At 32.9% G+C, this 15545-nt stretch overlaps 2 protein-coding genes across 4 annotated transcripts; both read right to left on the bottom strand.

Annotated features, from left to right (window-relative positions):
- Positions 1–6621: 6621 nt before the first annotated feature.
- Positions 6622–10203, bottom strand: LOC146721339 (uncharacterized). 3 transcript variants are annotated; one of them, XM_085487062.1, is made up of 2 exons: positions 8631–10203; positions 6622–6872 (listed from the first exon to the last, which is right to left on the bottom strand). In XM_085487062.1, exons 1-2 carry the CDS (start codon positions 8932–8934, stop codon positions 6760–6762), a joined length of 417 nt encoding a protein of 138 aa, XP_085343188.1. In that variant the 5' UTR covers positions 8935–10203; the 3' UTR covers positions 6622–6759. The 3 variants fall into 3 exon arrangements, with proteins under 3 accessions (XP_085343188.1, XP_085343189.1, XP_085343190.1); XM_085487063.1 differs by having other exon boundaries at positions 6782–6882; XM_085487064.1 differs by lacking the exon at positions 6622–6872 and adding an exon at positions 7958–8261.
- A 1227-nt stretch (positions 10204–11430) lies between these two features.
- Positions 11431–15092, bottom strand: Mcad (Medium-chain acyl-CoA dehydrogenase). Its single transcript, XM_029315226.2, has 10 exons — positions 14883–15092; positions 14457–14535; positions 13359–13526; positions 13120–13220; positions 12834–12914; positions 12600–12730; positions 12411–12519; positions 12178–12318; positions 11806–12081; positions 11431–11691 (listed from the first exon to the last, which is right to left on the bottom strand). Exons 1-10 carry the CDS (start codon positions 14895–14897, stop codon positions 11539–11541), a joined length of 1254 nt encoding a protein of 417 aa, XP_029171059.1. The 5' UTR covers positions 14898–15092; the 3' UTR covers positions 11431–11538.
- Positions 15093–15545: the final 453 nt, after the last annotated feature.

The raw sequence follows: 15545 nt of genomic DNA, 5'->3' as shown, positions 1-15545 counted from the left end.
TCGCGTTTAATTTCGCGAGACCGAGAATTGCGTCAAGTGCACCAGGACGCGCGGGCATTTATTTTAGATAAATTGGAACGCATATACGCCGCATGATACCACGCATGTGTGTACCGTACACTTTGGTTGCTCGCGTCGCGCGCTGGGAACATTGAATAATAATAATTACTATTGTTGGCTCTTGGCGCGGTGTTATTGAGTTATTCCGATGCGAGTTTATCAAAGTGGGTCAAGCGATTCAATAGCGACCGAGACGAAGGCGAAACGGTCCCATCGTCTTTAACCGTGGACGTGGGTGGTGGTGTGTGGATGTGTATTACGCGGTGCAATAAAAAGCGCACACGTAGGAGAGATGTTTACGCACTAGTACTACACCTATCAAATAAGAGGGAAAGGGAAGAGCAAACGAGTAAGAGAAAGAGACAGAATCGATCCCTCGAGTCTTGACGCGTCAAAATCGGCGGAAATGTCCCAGGAGGGAGGCATTAACCCATTTCTCTTAATCATACGTGGAAGCGAATTAAGAAATGGTTGATTTACCATCTCCTCGATTACACCTACGTTGAATAAAGAAGGCGGAATCATCGTAACTACGACGCGCTCTTTTCGCTTTTTTTTCTTTGTATTTAATTGAACACATTACTTACGTTTTAATATTAATGAGAATTGTTGTTGACGTTGAATTTCCTATGAAATTAAAATAACGTTCTATTTAGAATTTAATGGAACAAGAATTAATTGTATAGATAAATTTAATGCCGAAATTTACCAAGTGCGTCAAAAGTTTGAAAAATATAAAAAAAATTTCTAAATGTTCAGAATTTTTTGTGCAGCACGATTTATCTATAATAATCGTTAGTCTCCTCGTAAATATATTATTGCATCATCATTGTATTTGATTATTTATGAGCACCAATAAACCTTGACGCTTATAAAAAATCTATAGAAATCATAATATGTAATCAATAAATTTGGTTTAAAACGCGCAAAATAATAATACTCTTTCGTACAAGTATTACAATAAATAAACTTCTCTATTGATATCGGTGACAGATACAAATAAGCAGTTTATTGTCAATTAGATACAGGATCGTCTTTCGTTTCCTGGAGCGAGTTGGGTTAACAATATCAATTGTGCAATAAGGACCAAAAAACGTAAAATTTCTTTGTCTATTTTTATTCTCAGGGTATATTAAAAAAAACCGGAATGGACGAAACAAAACCTGCATACAATATTTCGTTAACAGCATGAAGACCATTGTCAAAATAGTGTTGATTGAGGGACAGAGCGGTTATAAACGGAAAAGGTTGACAGACACACGGAAACGGGAAAATAAAAAGGGTCGTGTCGCGTGCCTATACCGCCTATTGTTGAAAAATTCTACTTCCGAAGCCATCGAGAGCAAAGGGAAACCGCGCATGTTCTGTAAGTTATCACCCGTTACATATTGCATCATCGAGATGCGTGTCGAAGAGAGATACGCGCGTTTGTCTTCCTCGTATTGTTTAACACGTTTCTTTTCTTTGTGTATTAACACGCAATGTAGCAACAAAAGTTTGAAGAAACATGTTTTCTTTACAAATCAAAAAGGGTAAATACGTTAACCCCTTAGATACTCAAGCGTTTAAAATAAAAACTCATGTATAAGACATGTGCCTATATTGTTTTTATCCTTACAATATAGTGAGCTAAAATGCTAGATATTTCTTTGTATAGATATTTTTACACTGAAAAAAATTTACTGAATTCGAATAAATATTTATTTCAATATTGCCTAATAAATAATTTACTTGAAACTATTAATATTAATTTATTGTAATAAATATTTATTTGATATAAGAAAATCCTTTTCAAAACAGATAAATATTTATTTGTTTGAAATAAATGATTGATTAGGAAGTATTGAAATAAATATTTATTAATTTAATATTTTTTTCTCTCTCAGTGTCTGTGTTTAAATAAGAATAAAATCTTACATTGATGAAAATTTCGTGCAACAGTTTCTTTAATTTTTCCATTTTCGGGTGTACAGTAAAAACTTTTTGCTATATCTTTAAAATAAATATTATAGAATGAGATTCACTTAAATCAAATTCAGAATCAAATAACACACACAATTACATATATAAAATTGAAGTAAAAGGCTCTGATGTTGAATATCCACAAGCAAAGGATAGCGAATTAATTAAACCAAACATGGCAAACAAAATATTCTTTCTTGTTAAATATTATTTATTCTGTATGTTTTAATTCTAATTTCGAATCGTCATCAGCAACTGTCAAATACAGATAAAATAAATCTTATGAAGTTCTTTTATACGATTTTGAGTCGATAATCGTTTCGTAAGATTTATTTTATCTATATTTGATATTTGTTAATTAAATTATTAAATTGTCCAAAATTAAGAAACCGAAATAAATATACGAAATGATCAATATTTACATATATAAAATTAGAAAGAGAGAGAATTACGCAATAAAAAATGTTGCAGCAATATTTTAATTTCTAATGTCCTATTTCTCAAAGCAATATAATAAAAGGCATTTATCCCAGCAGTTCAGCATAACATTAATAATAAAAGACAAATTGTCCAACTTGTTAACAAAGTAAATTTTAGAAAAATAATTAAACAATGTGGCGTGGTTACATAATCATAATTAAATTATTCATCTCTGCTGTTTCGCAATAACTTACAAGAAAACACGATCGTCGTTACTGTGTTTATTACACCTGATATCCGCTATTCAAATCTACCCTCACGTAAAGTTCTTTGACCAGCAACCCTCTTTAGTTATACATACCCTACTTAGGCCTACCGTGGGATTGTTCTTTTATTTCTCTCTGCTTCCTGCTTTACAACCGAGCAAGATTTATCATGATTTATTGTAACTACGACGTTTCGTCGAGTTATATATGCGCAACAAGTGCATTTCTGGCACAGCAGGTAGATGCTATATTGTACCCTTATTTTATTTCCTGCTTTATCGAACCTATTCATTCTGTAATTTCGTATCTATGGACGCTCATCATGCACAATTCTTAGTGGCATGCGCCACTGTGTCTTCCAAAATACAAAAATATCTGACTATGAAAATCTATGACTTTTGTCATAATATCAGTAAATATATGCGGAACTAAATTTTTTTTCAAGTGGTACCACTACGATAATCGCGAAAATACGAACATAATGGCGTTTCTGTCACGTTTGTAACGATAGTAAAACGGAACTAATGGTCCGGGGAATATATAAGCAGTAATCAAATTTAAACATATACAAACAACAAGAAACAATTCAAAAAATTTAAGTCTGTTCCGTTCAACATATTCATTGCAGAAATCATAGCGCGATCAGAAAACATATAATATGTTGCAAAATTGTTAAATAATAATTACCTCGAAAAATTAATGCACTTCTTTTGAAGTCACTAAATCAAATACATTTCTTAAAGGCTGATCTTTCATTCAAAGCTTTTTTTAATCCATTTGTATTTTTACGTAATTATTTTTGTAGCTTATTGAATAAAATTCAAAGGTTTAAGAATGCAAGTATTCATAAAATTTATAATTTCAAAAATAACAATTGTTAGTTGTAAATTATATTATTTAATAAAAGGAATATTGATTAAATATTAATTAAGACAATAAATTATTAATTGATTTAATCTTTAGAATATATAAGATTGACGTATCCATATATATACATATATAACACATTATTTATATTAATATATTAATGTATCAATATAAATAATGTTTTATATATGTACATATATATGTATACTTTAATCTTAAACATTAAATCAATTAGAAATTTATTGTCTTAATATTCAATTAATTTAATATATATTTAAAGAAATTTCGTTCGTTTAAACACACAGCTCTTCCTTTTGTCAAATAATACAATATAATTCAGAACTAACAATCACTATTTTGTGAAAATATAAATTTTATAAATAAGTTCCTTAAACCTTTGAATTCCATTCAACAAGTTACAAAAATAATTAATAAAAAATACAAATATATTTTAAAAAATTCAAAAGCTTAATATGCAGTTATGCTATTCTAATAATCCGACATATCTATTATAAAACTGTTTAAATTATCAATCGTGCCTTGCACCTTGTTAATTATAATTATTTGATTATTCGCTTCATGTGATAATGTTCCTTATAGAAACATTCTTTTATTCAAAGGACAAAGATAATGACAAATTTGCACATTTGCATTAGAATGATAATGTCAAGATTAAGGCTTCCTTAACATATGCATAGCAATTGCAAAATTGCGACCGGTCGACAACGCGGAATATCTCTGATGGTGGAATCTCACACACTTTATTATCAAATTGGCAGGAGCAAAACAGCGCGCGATACTTCCTGCTGATAATTTTATGTCACTTCCTATGTTATCTATTGCGATATTCGTCCTGCGACATCGACACTCGTACTATTTATCAAGTATCAGACAGTCGCGTTTCATTCAGTTCGTCTAAAAAAAGAACGCTGTTATCGAGATTACTCGATAAAAAAATCCATAGATATATATTCAATATAAAATAGTATCGAACATTTTCTTTTCGAAAGTAAATGAGATTCGAGTTCGTTAATTTACTTTTGACATATATATCTCGGATGTACATGTAGTAGTATGTCGAGTCAAACGCGCAAGATTAAAAATAGAACACGAAAATTGTTATGACAACAGTTGACTTTTAAGAGTGCATAAATAATATATAAATAATTTTTATAATTAAAAAATGCGAACGTATAAAAATCTTTCCGATAAATCTTTAAGCGAAAGGATATGTTTAAAGTCTTAGAATTTCGTGTGATTATATTTAAGACATAAAACAAACTTCATAAACCGATATTTATCATTTGTCGAATGTTTACCATCGTTACCGGAAACGTGACGATTGCGTGTCAATAATTCCGGGTATGGTTTGGCAATTATAGCAGAGCTGTCACGTCATCGGTGACTACGTGAAAAATACACAATTGTTGCTGTGGTTATAAATTACTTTGGCGACGCGTCGTAACGGAAAGCTAGGCGTTAATGATCTTTGTTACGCATTGCGAAGCCAATAATAGCACATAACGCAACTACTAAGATGTCGGCTCCATGAATTATGATGAATGCATCAACCTATTTTGACAAGTTTCGCACGCGAAACAATAAAAAATCATTATGATCCTTTAATTTGGGGTGACCCCTCCACAATCCATATCGTATAAATACAAATTTCGATAGCTATTTTTGCAGATATTAAATATTTGCGTTACTACTAAAACGGTACACATATTTTATGTAAAAACCAATTATAATAAATTTATAATTATTTTTGAATTAAGAGAATTTCTAAAAAAAAATGACAGAAAAATATATAAATATCTTTAATGCATTTTAAATGAGTAAAAAATGAATTTTTTTTAAATATTTGAACTTCAACTAACTTTTCTTCTTTAATTTAACCGTGATGCCATTAAATTTACACATAAATATTGAATATCTTTGTATGATAAATTAGTTTTCTTGAAAGAAAACACTTGAAAAAATCTGCATTTGATAATAATTTAAATAATGGAAACGTCTCACAAATTGGAGGCCGTTCGGCATCTCCGTGAGATTAATTATCCATTTTTATTTCAATGTTAATTTTGCACACTGAAAAAACATTAATTAACTTAACTAAACCTTTCAATTAAATTACTATTTTGTTAATTGAACATATATTAGTATTTAAGTCAAATATACGTTTTGTTGCACAGGGAGAATTTTCTCTTAGAATTTACTCTAAAAATTATAATAATCGTGGGACTATAATGATATTGGAAGAATTTTATAAGAATTTTTCTAATTAATATTTTTATCACAATAAAAAGATTAATATTTACCAATAAAAAATAAAAATATGTTTGATTAATTTTACTATGTATATTAGTAAAATTTACTATACATATTAATATTTTTTATTGTGATAAATATTAATCAGAGAAACTCATAAAATTCTTCTAATATCATATTGTCCCACGATTACCATGATTTTCAGGGTAAATTATAAAAGAAAATTCTTTCCGTGTAGATTTAATATATTATATTTAATTTAAATAATTGTATATATATATGTTCAATTAACAAAATAATATTTAATTGAAAGGTTTAATCAAATTAACAAATTTTTTTCAGCGCACGTGGCAAAATAACGTGTAAATATTGTTATAGAGAATGCGGATTGTGCGGCACATCTTTGTGAATCAGCTGATTTCACTTAATCTTTAAATACTTACGGCATTATTTGTGCGATAGTGGCCATACATCATAGATTAGAATTTTTTTATTCAATCGTATATATAGATTGTATTATATCAAATTGCACACATAATGTTAATAATAAAAAAGCGAGTAACATAAAGAAAATATTTTGATTTTATTACATAATTAAGTTAGAACACCTAATAATCTTTTTCCAAAAGCATATATATAGTAGCAGTAAAGAGCAGTTCAACACATGTAATTCTCTAATTAAATTTTACTGGATCAAACAAGGGCATGATTATATAAATGGACGGATAAGCTGGGACAAATGGAAGTATCGGATATTAAAAAAAAAAAAAGAAAAAAGTTTTGACAAATTTATTTATAACTTTAGACAGAGATTACATATCTTAAATTTTCTTCCAATAATTTATCGAGAAATTTATCAAATTCTGTCTCTTCATATTTGCTCTTCTGCACAGAGTGTCTATATTCAAATGAATTAGAACCGGCTTGCCACTTGTCCCAGTCTACTCGACTTGAAATATTTAGCGAAGTCTTCGTGTCCGAATGATGATGAATACTCATGTAAACGAGCTTCGCGGAATATCGGAGCTAGTTTCATCTCAATAAATAAACATAGAAAAAAAATACAATCCGAATGAATATAACAGAGAAGAAAAAGAAGAGTAGAAAAGAGGCCTGTAAAGAGGTAATCGTGCCTGTATGGTATTGTGTCAGAAAAACTTGTCTCGCAATCTCTCGTGCTCTCGACGAAGGAAGAACGGAAAAGGCGTAAAGACAACCGAGAAAGAGAGAAAAAAAAGCAAAAAAGCGGGAGGAGAAAAAGGAGTGGGGCAATGTCGACGTAAATAAAGACGAGTCTCATTTCGACGAAACCGCTATTTTGCCCGCGAAGGGTCGATGCAACCGAGCAGCAGTAGAATATTCATAAAAAAGCGTTTGAAGGCTGTCTGTTCTAAATTCGAGACGAGGACCGAACAGGGAGGCCTAGACACTCACTCGCGAGTGATTTCGCGAGCAACTCGAAATTTGTTCCGAGACGCCTGTTGCGTCATTAAGACACAACAGCTACCGTATAACGCGCTAATTAAAACGTAGGCAATGAATTATACGAGATTATACATCGCGGTTTTTACGCAAAGAGAATTTTTCTCTCAGAACTTAAACCCGAAAATTATGGTAATCGTGGGATAATAATTAGAAGAATTTTAACAGAGTTTCTCTGATTAATATTTACCGCAATAAAAAATATTAATATATACATAGTAAAATTAATCGAACATATATTTTATTGTGGTAGATTATAAAATTCTTCTACTATATTATTTCATGATTATTCCACGATTTTCAGGGTAAATTCTGAGAGAAGATTCACTCTGTGTATAGAACGAATGCTAAAAGCTCTCTCTTTACATATTTTTGCATATTTTAAGAAATTATGTAATTGGATTTTAATTCCCAAAGTAAAAAATACTTTTAAATCTACAGAGAGAATTTTCTCTTAGAATTTTCCCTGAAAATCACGGTAATCGTGAGACATTATATGATATTGGAAGAATTTTATGAATTTCTCCGATTAATATTTCCTACAGTAAAAAATATTAATATGTAAATAATATTTTTTATTGTGATAAAAAAATATTAATAAGAGAAACTAATATTATATAATTCTTCCAATACCATATATTGTTTCACAATTAATTACCAGTAAATACTATATATTGAGGGTAAAACTCTAAAAGAGAAAACTCTCTTTGTCTATCTACTGCTAAGAAACAATTTGCAACGCACAATTTGGTTCGCGCAATCGTGACTAGATGCACTCGGAGTCGAATGAAATCGCACGACGAGCGCATTAAGCGAATTACCTTTAATTACAGATCTTTTTCGATCGTATCGAACGTTCGCTCAAGGCATATTTACGCTACGACATAAATTTTCCTCTTCAAAAAGACTCGCGCGAGTTTATTCGGGTTTTATCTGAGGAGAAAAGAAAATATGATTATTTCAACTAATTTATCTTAGAAGAGAAACGAGTTCCTCAAATATTCATAAACACCCGCGGATTCCGAACTGGATCGGAGCAATCATTCATCCGGAGCAGAGCGATGCAACAGACGACAGAGGAAGATCCGAGACACGAGGAAGAGGGCAAGGGAAGGGGAAAAGAAGAGGGAGGAGAGCAACTGGCAGACAGACAGAGAGAGAGAGAGCGAGCGGGAGAACTAAAAAGAAAGAGATGGATAGACTTGACAAGGAAAGTGACAGACGGAAGAAAGACAGAAAGATTTCTGCAAGCGGCTCATTAACAAAGGCCCTAGAGATATAAAAGAGAGTCATTGAGGTTACCTGGGACATCACTGGCGGCTACGTCGTCGATCAGGCTGACTCGCTGTCGCTGCGTCTGTTGCACCTGATGCAGGCCGCTCTGGGACGATCCAGTCAAGGGCAGGTTACCGGCACTCGTGGCGGCACTCTCCGTCAGGATGACGGCATTGACGGCGGCGGGCGAGGACGTCGACGACGACGACGTCGACGACGACGACGACGACGACGATTCCGCGAGAGGGCCCGTCGTCGTAGCGATACCGGTATTGTTGTCGAGGATCGTCGCCGCGGACTCACCCCCGCTCTCCACCGTCCTTGTAGCCATTCGGCCCCCGTGGATGCCAGCAGACAGTTGGATAGACGGACGGACGGTCCCTCCTCTCTCCTCCACGTCGGCCCCAAGAGCGTACGCACTTATCCTCCAAAGAACACCTACACTCTTTTACGTGCTCCCTTTCAATATCTCTCGCTCTCTCTCTCTCTCACGCTTTCCCTCTCGCGCCGGGACTCTCACTTCGTCGCACTCGCGCACGCTCGCGACGTGTCTTCCCTCTCTCTCTGTCTCTTTCGCCCGCGCCGGTGTCCGTCAGCGTATCGAAACTGCACCGCCGCCTCGGTTAGGTCGCTCGCTATCTCTCTCTCTCTCTCTCTCTCTCTTCGTCTACCAGCTCGTCGTCAGCCGTCGTACGTCGGGGTATCACGGGACGACAGCATCGGGACCGCGCACGTACGTACACGCCACGCGTTACGAAAAAATGGAGGAATATCCGCGCGCGTATCTGTCAACCTCCTGCCTGTCGGGCCGCGAAAAAATGGGACGTTAGACAAATGTAGGTCTGTAGGCCACTTCACTTACACTTTGCATCGGCACGGGCACTCCCTTAGTCAAGCGAGCGTCCGGCGCACTGTCGCGCTCTGACAGCGCGAGAGCTGTCAGGGCCGTAGCGAGACCTGTCATACGCGGAACGCGCGTATCCCAAAGCGGCCGGGTCTTTCGATTTTCGTTTCTTCCGACGTAAGTACCTTCCCTGAGGAGATTATCGCGACTCGATTACGTCCCGCGGACAAAATTCTCGTCCGGAGCCTCCATTTTGCTTCCGCGAGTGCGTTTCTGGCGGGAAACGATTCGAGTCGCGCGCACGCGATTTTACACGAGTCTGAAGTGACGAACGAATGAAGTGTCACGTGAGCGCGCGATTTGCGATCGCTCGTTATCGCAGGGAGAGCGATATTACGCGAGACCTGCCGCCTACTTACGTGGCCAACTTCAGTATATATCTATATCTATATCTACATATATATGTCTACGTAACACGAATACGTTACGGCAGTGGCCGCGAACGAAAGGGAAAAGCTAATCGCGGAAACGTAATCTCGCAGACGCCGGCGCTCGCTTTCTCGCTTGCTCGCGCGTCACGTCATTCGCGCGAAAGAGAAAGCAAAAGAAAGAGAGAGAAAGAGGGAGATATCGTTCTAATAATCGTGAGAGAGAAGCAATATGACATAATTCCGGGTGCCATCGCCCGCCATATTTACGGTCCTGCGGTCTCGAGCTCGTCTCTCGCGGGCGGAAAGACGCAATTTCCAAAAGACAACCCCCTCCCCCCAACCTGCCCCCTCCCCCGGGTTCCGCGTGAATCCACGTGCCGAAGCCGAGTATCGTCGTATATCGCCGCGAAAAAGTTTTCGGCCGCTCTCTCGCTTCGCACGCCCGCTCTCTGTCCACCTACCTCTTCTCTTCTCTTCTCTCCTCCTCCGCCGCCGCCGCCTCGATTCGCCGCCGCGTCTCGGATACGACCGATAGCTGAGGCTAAGTAGGTCAGCTGCCGCGATGTCCGATCGGCCGGCGCGGGCCGCCCTTCCGCGGCGCACGTTGCATAACTTGGGGACCGCGCGACTTCGCCGAATATAACCGCGCGAAAAACTACGAACCGACAGACATAATGCGGTGCAATCCGTTTTTCAACGAACAATGCACTTGACTAACGCACTCGCGTTCCGCGCCGCCGGCGCCCTCTGCCGCGGGAGCGCGCGCGATTTGAAATTGTGTTATTTTGAGCGACGAGCTGCTCGATTGAACGGGAAATTCATTTTTTTTAATCCCCTTCCTTCTGGCACGCGCATATTGAAAAGTAGATTTAATTAGGATCATACTCTCTCTTTTCTTTTTTAATAAATTTTTAGGAAATTAATTATTAAAAAATTCCTAATAGAGAAAGCGAGAGAAAGAAATTAAAATACTAAAAAATTGATAAAGTGGTCTAATAAAACTTGTTTATCAAAAAATAACAAATGAATATACTTGAAACATAATCTCTCTTCTTTTCTTTTTTAATGAACTATCAAATGAATTACTACAAAATACGAAAATACCTAATGGAGGAGAGAGAGAGAGAGAGAGAGAAATTAATGTACTAAAAAATGATACAAAGTGATCTAATAAAGCTTTCTCTATTAAATAAATATAGACATTAAATACCTTAAAAAATATAAAATGAATACAATGTTTATGTAATTTTTCAGCACCTGTATTATAAAAATCTTATCCTTCTGTAACATAATTACATATCAATCACATAGTAAAATTTTTTTCGTTTTTATAATTACAATATATCCCAGTATTGAATTAAATCAATCTTACTATGGCATAAAAATCCATATAAAAAGTGTATATAGACTATCTAAAGACATAAAATTGTAATTATGAAATTTATGAATTATATTTACAAGAATATAAAATCTCAATAATCACATTTCAAATTCATCTATAAAATTTATCACTTTAAAATGTCATAAAATTGGAGAGAGAATACTATATGAGTTATATCTTATATAAAACTTTATCCATTTCAAAGCTTATAAAAAATATTAAATCTTTAAAAAATTTATACATCTTATAATCTAATTCAGTTTACAATGATTATTCACGTTAATTGTTCTTTTGTTTAGCTTCAGCAAAAAGAGTACGTGATATAATCAATCTTTGAATCTGTGAAGTGCCTTCATATATTTGAAAAATTTTGGCATCACGCATAAGTTTTTCTACTGGATATTCAGAATTGAAACCCGCACCACCAAAAACCTTAAATAGAAAATTATCACATGTGATAAATTGTAAAAAGAAATATATATATATATATGTACCTAATCTTCGATAGAGAGCAGACAAGTCTTTTGTATAAATTATTGCATTTACCTGTACGGCGTCTGTAGCACATTTATTAGCTATATCAGCAGAATAACATTTTGCAATACTCGCGAGCATTGTAGCATTTGGTAATTCTCTATCACCAGCCCAAGCTGCCTTCATCCATGACAATCTAGCAGTTTCAACGCTAATAGCCATATCAGCAAGTATAAAAGCTACAGCTTGATGCTCTGCTATTGGTTTATTAAATGTTTTGCGTTCCATTGCATATTTCGTTGCTTCATCCAGAGCTCTCTGAGCTAAACCAACAGCCGCTGCTGCAACCTGTAATAAATATGAAAATATCAGTATATATACCTTTTATATTAAATTCATTTGGTTTATCTAATTTAATATCCAATGTCATGAATAGAAATATACCGGTGCTCGAGTTCTGTCAAAAGTTTTCATAGCTATCTTGAAGCCTTGCCCTTCTTCCAATAATACATTCTCTTCAGGGACACGAACATCTTCAAATGTTATCATTCGAGTATCACTTGCTCTTTGTCCCATATTTATTTCCTTTGAAAGAAATGAAAAAATAATTAATACAGATTTAAAAAATTCGAATTAACACATTTAAGATAAGATAAAAAATTGTTATCAAAGATTACCTTACGACCTGGAGTTAAACCATCACTATCACGTTCTACAATGAAACCTGTAAAAGCCTTTGCAGCTGGAGCTTTTGGATCAGGATTTGTTCTTGCCAAAACAAAATACCTATAGAATAAAAAAGTATGTAAAAAACTTAAGAATTTTCCTTATAAATTAATGTCAGATATTTAACCGTGTTATTATACCAATTAGCAACACCGCCATTTGTAATCCACATTTTTGTGCCATTAATTACCCATTCTTTTCCTTTCTTTTCAGCTTTAGTCTTAATACCTGCTACATCAGATCCTGCACCAGGTTCAGTAACGCAATATGCCTGTAAAAAATTATATTAAAAAATAAAAAAATATATATAAGTTATACATTACATTTAAAAAATATTTAGATTAAATATAAATATATTTGCAAACTTGACACACCGCAACAAGTGGCTCCTCTACGAGTCTTCCAAGATATTTCTTTTGTTGTTCCTTAGTTCCAGCTACAATGACTGGAGTTTGCTAAATAAATAAAGGCAAAAAGTTCCAATATCTTGTGTCTCAATAATAATAAATAATTTGATTAATATATATTTATAATTTCGTAAAAATTGAAAACTAATAAATTCTTAAAAAAAAAAAAAAAAAATTTTAATTTATCAAAGAAATTCTTGTTAAAAATTGTATATGACACAGAAGTGAAATATGTATAATAAATAAAACTGACTCCAAGACTTGAAGCATCCATTGCAGTTGCTAATCCTGTACAACCATAAGCAAATTCTTCTGTAACCAAGCAAGCATCGAAAATACCACTTTCCAAACCACCTGCGATAAAAATAATCCTGAATCAATTTTTGCATTGAAAAATATTCTTGAACATTATTCTCTTTTCTATAATCTTTTAAAAATATATATAATCATAAATAATAAATATAATAAATATATCACGCAAGGCAAACATACCACAATGTTGGGGGATATGTTTATTCAGAAGACCAAGACTCCATGCCTTTTTGATAAGTTCCCATGGATATTTTCCAGTTCTATCATATTCTGCAGCTACCGGAATAATCTCTTCTCTGACAAATTTCCGTGCTAAATCTTGCATTTCTCTCTGGGTGTCAGAAAGTTCTAATAATGCAATAAAAAATTGTTTTTTAATTAGATAATATAATGTACTAATATCTATATGTATAATATAAAATATGCAAATCTTAAGTTGCAATGTTTTGTACACCATTTTTATGCAAGAGAAGAGTAATAAAATTTTTTTTATTCAAATATAAATAAATGTATTATTTATTTTTACATAATTTTAAATAAAAATGATTATAAATATATAATAAAACTTTTAACAATAACAAAATAATAAAATGTATGCTTCTAAATAATGTTTAAGTGTTTAAGTATAATATTTTCATTAGATGTACTTATTTATATGCATTATTCGCTTTGTGTTGATATGTATATTTTATGTATATTTATTCTAAAACAAATATAATGTGTGTGTGTGTGTATGGTATTGAAACAGTAATTGGAAAAAATTTAAAAGGTTTATATATAACTGGTTATATTGGTTATGGTGGTAAACACATTATATATAATTGATAATACTTTAATTTCTTAAATTAAGATGAAATACTTGATGCAAATCAATACTTCTTTTATACTTATCCAGCAAACACCAAGTAACTATATTATATAACTGTTAGTTATAATTTTTTACTCAATAATGTAAATGCAATATAACATACGTCAAACGCATGTGTTATAATTTCTCACTAAAAATGTAAATGCAATATAACATATGCGTTTGACGTATGTTATATTGCATTTACATTATTGAGTAAAAAATTATAACTAACAGTTATATAATATAGTTACTTGGTGTTTGCTAGGATACAATTCAATACTTAAAATACATTCTTTTTAATTTGAAAAATTGCTTCAAATTAATAAAAATAACTTTATTTTGAGAGAATAACTTTTCTTTTTTTTTTTTTTTACTAACAAAGAAAGATTTTTTCTTTTTCTCATTGAAAAGATTAATCTCATACTAACCAAAATTATATCCTTGATTAGGTTCAACAGCTGTTGAGAATGGACGTATCACTTTTTGGTACATTCTTGGAGTGAATATCTGAAAATTGATGTTCAAATATATGAGCATGATATTGAGCATATAAAAATTTATTCAAAAAATCGCATACTAATTATTTTAACTGTCATAAGGTTTGTTTTTTTGCTCTTTTGTAGCTGCAATATTGCATTTTCCATATACAAAAGGAGATGAAGTATGGATGTATGTATCTATATATATATATACTTATTGTTGGAGAAAAAAAGATAAATAATACAGAAAATACAAAGAACAAATAACCGATTCTCTATTTATAGATAAAATACTATGCAACAAAATTATAAAAATCGCATAACGTAATTTCAATAAAGCAAGTAAATTGGAATTATTGTTCTTTTGTTACTTACCCTTTTAAGCATCATGTTGAGTATTTAATTTTACACAGACTAAAGAACAGATACTAGATTCCTGCTGTTGGCTCAACAGTTTTTATTGTACTATTTGAAAATTAATATGACTTTGCAAAGTTAGATAAATAAGATACACAGATATCAACTAAGAAGAGGGGACTGAAGACTGAATTTATATTTCAAGTGGAATAAGTTCAGATCAGGTTGGGTTGGTTAAAGTACAAAGTACAAAGTACGTTTCAACAGAACTAAAAATAATTAAATTATTAAAGTTTAATTCGAAATAATGAATGTTCAAGCAAAAGTTACAAATCTTTTATTAATTAAATTTTTATTAAATATAAACTATGCATATATGATGTGGCACATTTTACACACACACACACACACACACACACACACACACACACACATGTATATTTATCAAATCGATAAAGTAGAAAATAATTGAAGAGATTGATATTATCAACTGTTGATAATATCACAAAATTATGTATCGACAATTGTATATAAAATTTTGTTTATATATTTAGAGATTTTTTTTGTGTATACAGATATATATTTCTCAAGTAATCGTTGAGTAAATGGCAATTGTATTATAATAACAGATATATTTCTCAGATAAGAAATATATGTCGCCTCTCAATATTAATAATAATA

This window comes from Nylanderia fulva, unplaced genomic scaffold, assembly GCF_048542155.1.
Source record: "Nylanderia fulva isolate GAGA-0341 unplaced genomic scaffold, ASM4854215v1 Scaffold5, whole genome shotgun sequence".
NCBI classification, from domain to species: Eukaryota; Metazoa; Arthropoda; class Insecta; order Hymenoptera; family Formicidae; genus Nylanderia; species Nylanderia fulva.
This window is presented reverse-complemented; position numbering and strand designations above follow the sequence as displayed.

What these genes read in the sequence shown, in the direction of transcription:
- LOC146721339 (XM_085487062.1), bottom strand. Translation starts at nt 8,934, where the DNA reads ATGGCTACAAGGACGGTGGAGAGCGGGGGTGAGTCCGCGGCGACGATC. An exon ending in AGCCGCCAGTGATGTCCCAG is followed by an intron (nt 6,873 to 8,630) that starts GTAACCTCAATG and finishes AGATGAAACTAG; the next exon opens with CTCCGATATTCCGCGAAGCT.
- Mcad (XM_029315226.2), bottom strand. An exon ending in TAATCAAGGATATAATTTTG is followed by an intron (nt 13,527 to 14,456) that starts GTTAGTATGAGA and finishes TTGCATTATTAG; the next exon opens with AACTTTCTGACACCCAGAGA. An exon ending in TGGATGCTTCAAGTCTTGGA is followed by an intron (nt 12,915 to 13,119) that starts GTCAGTTTTATT and finishes TTATTTATTTAG; the next exon opens with CAAACTCCAGTCATTGTAGC.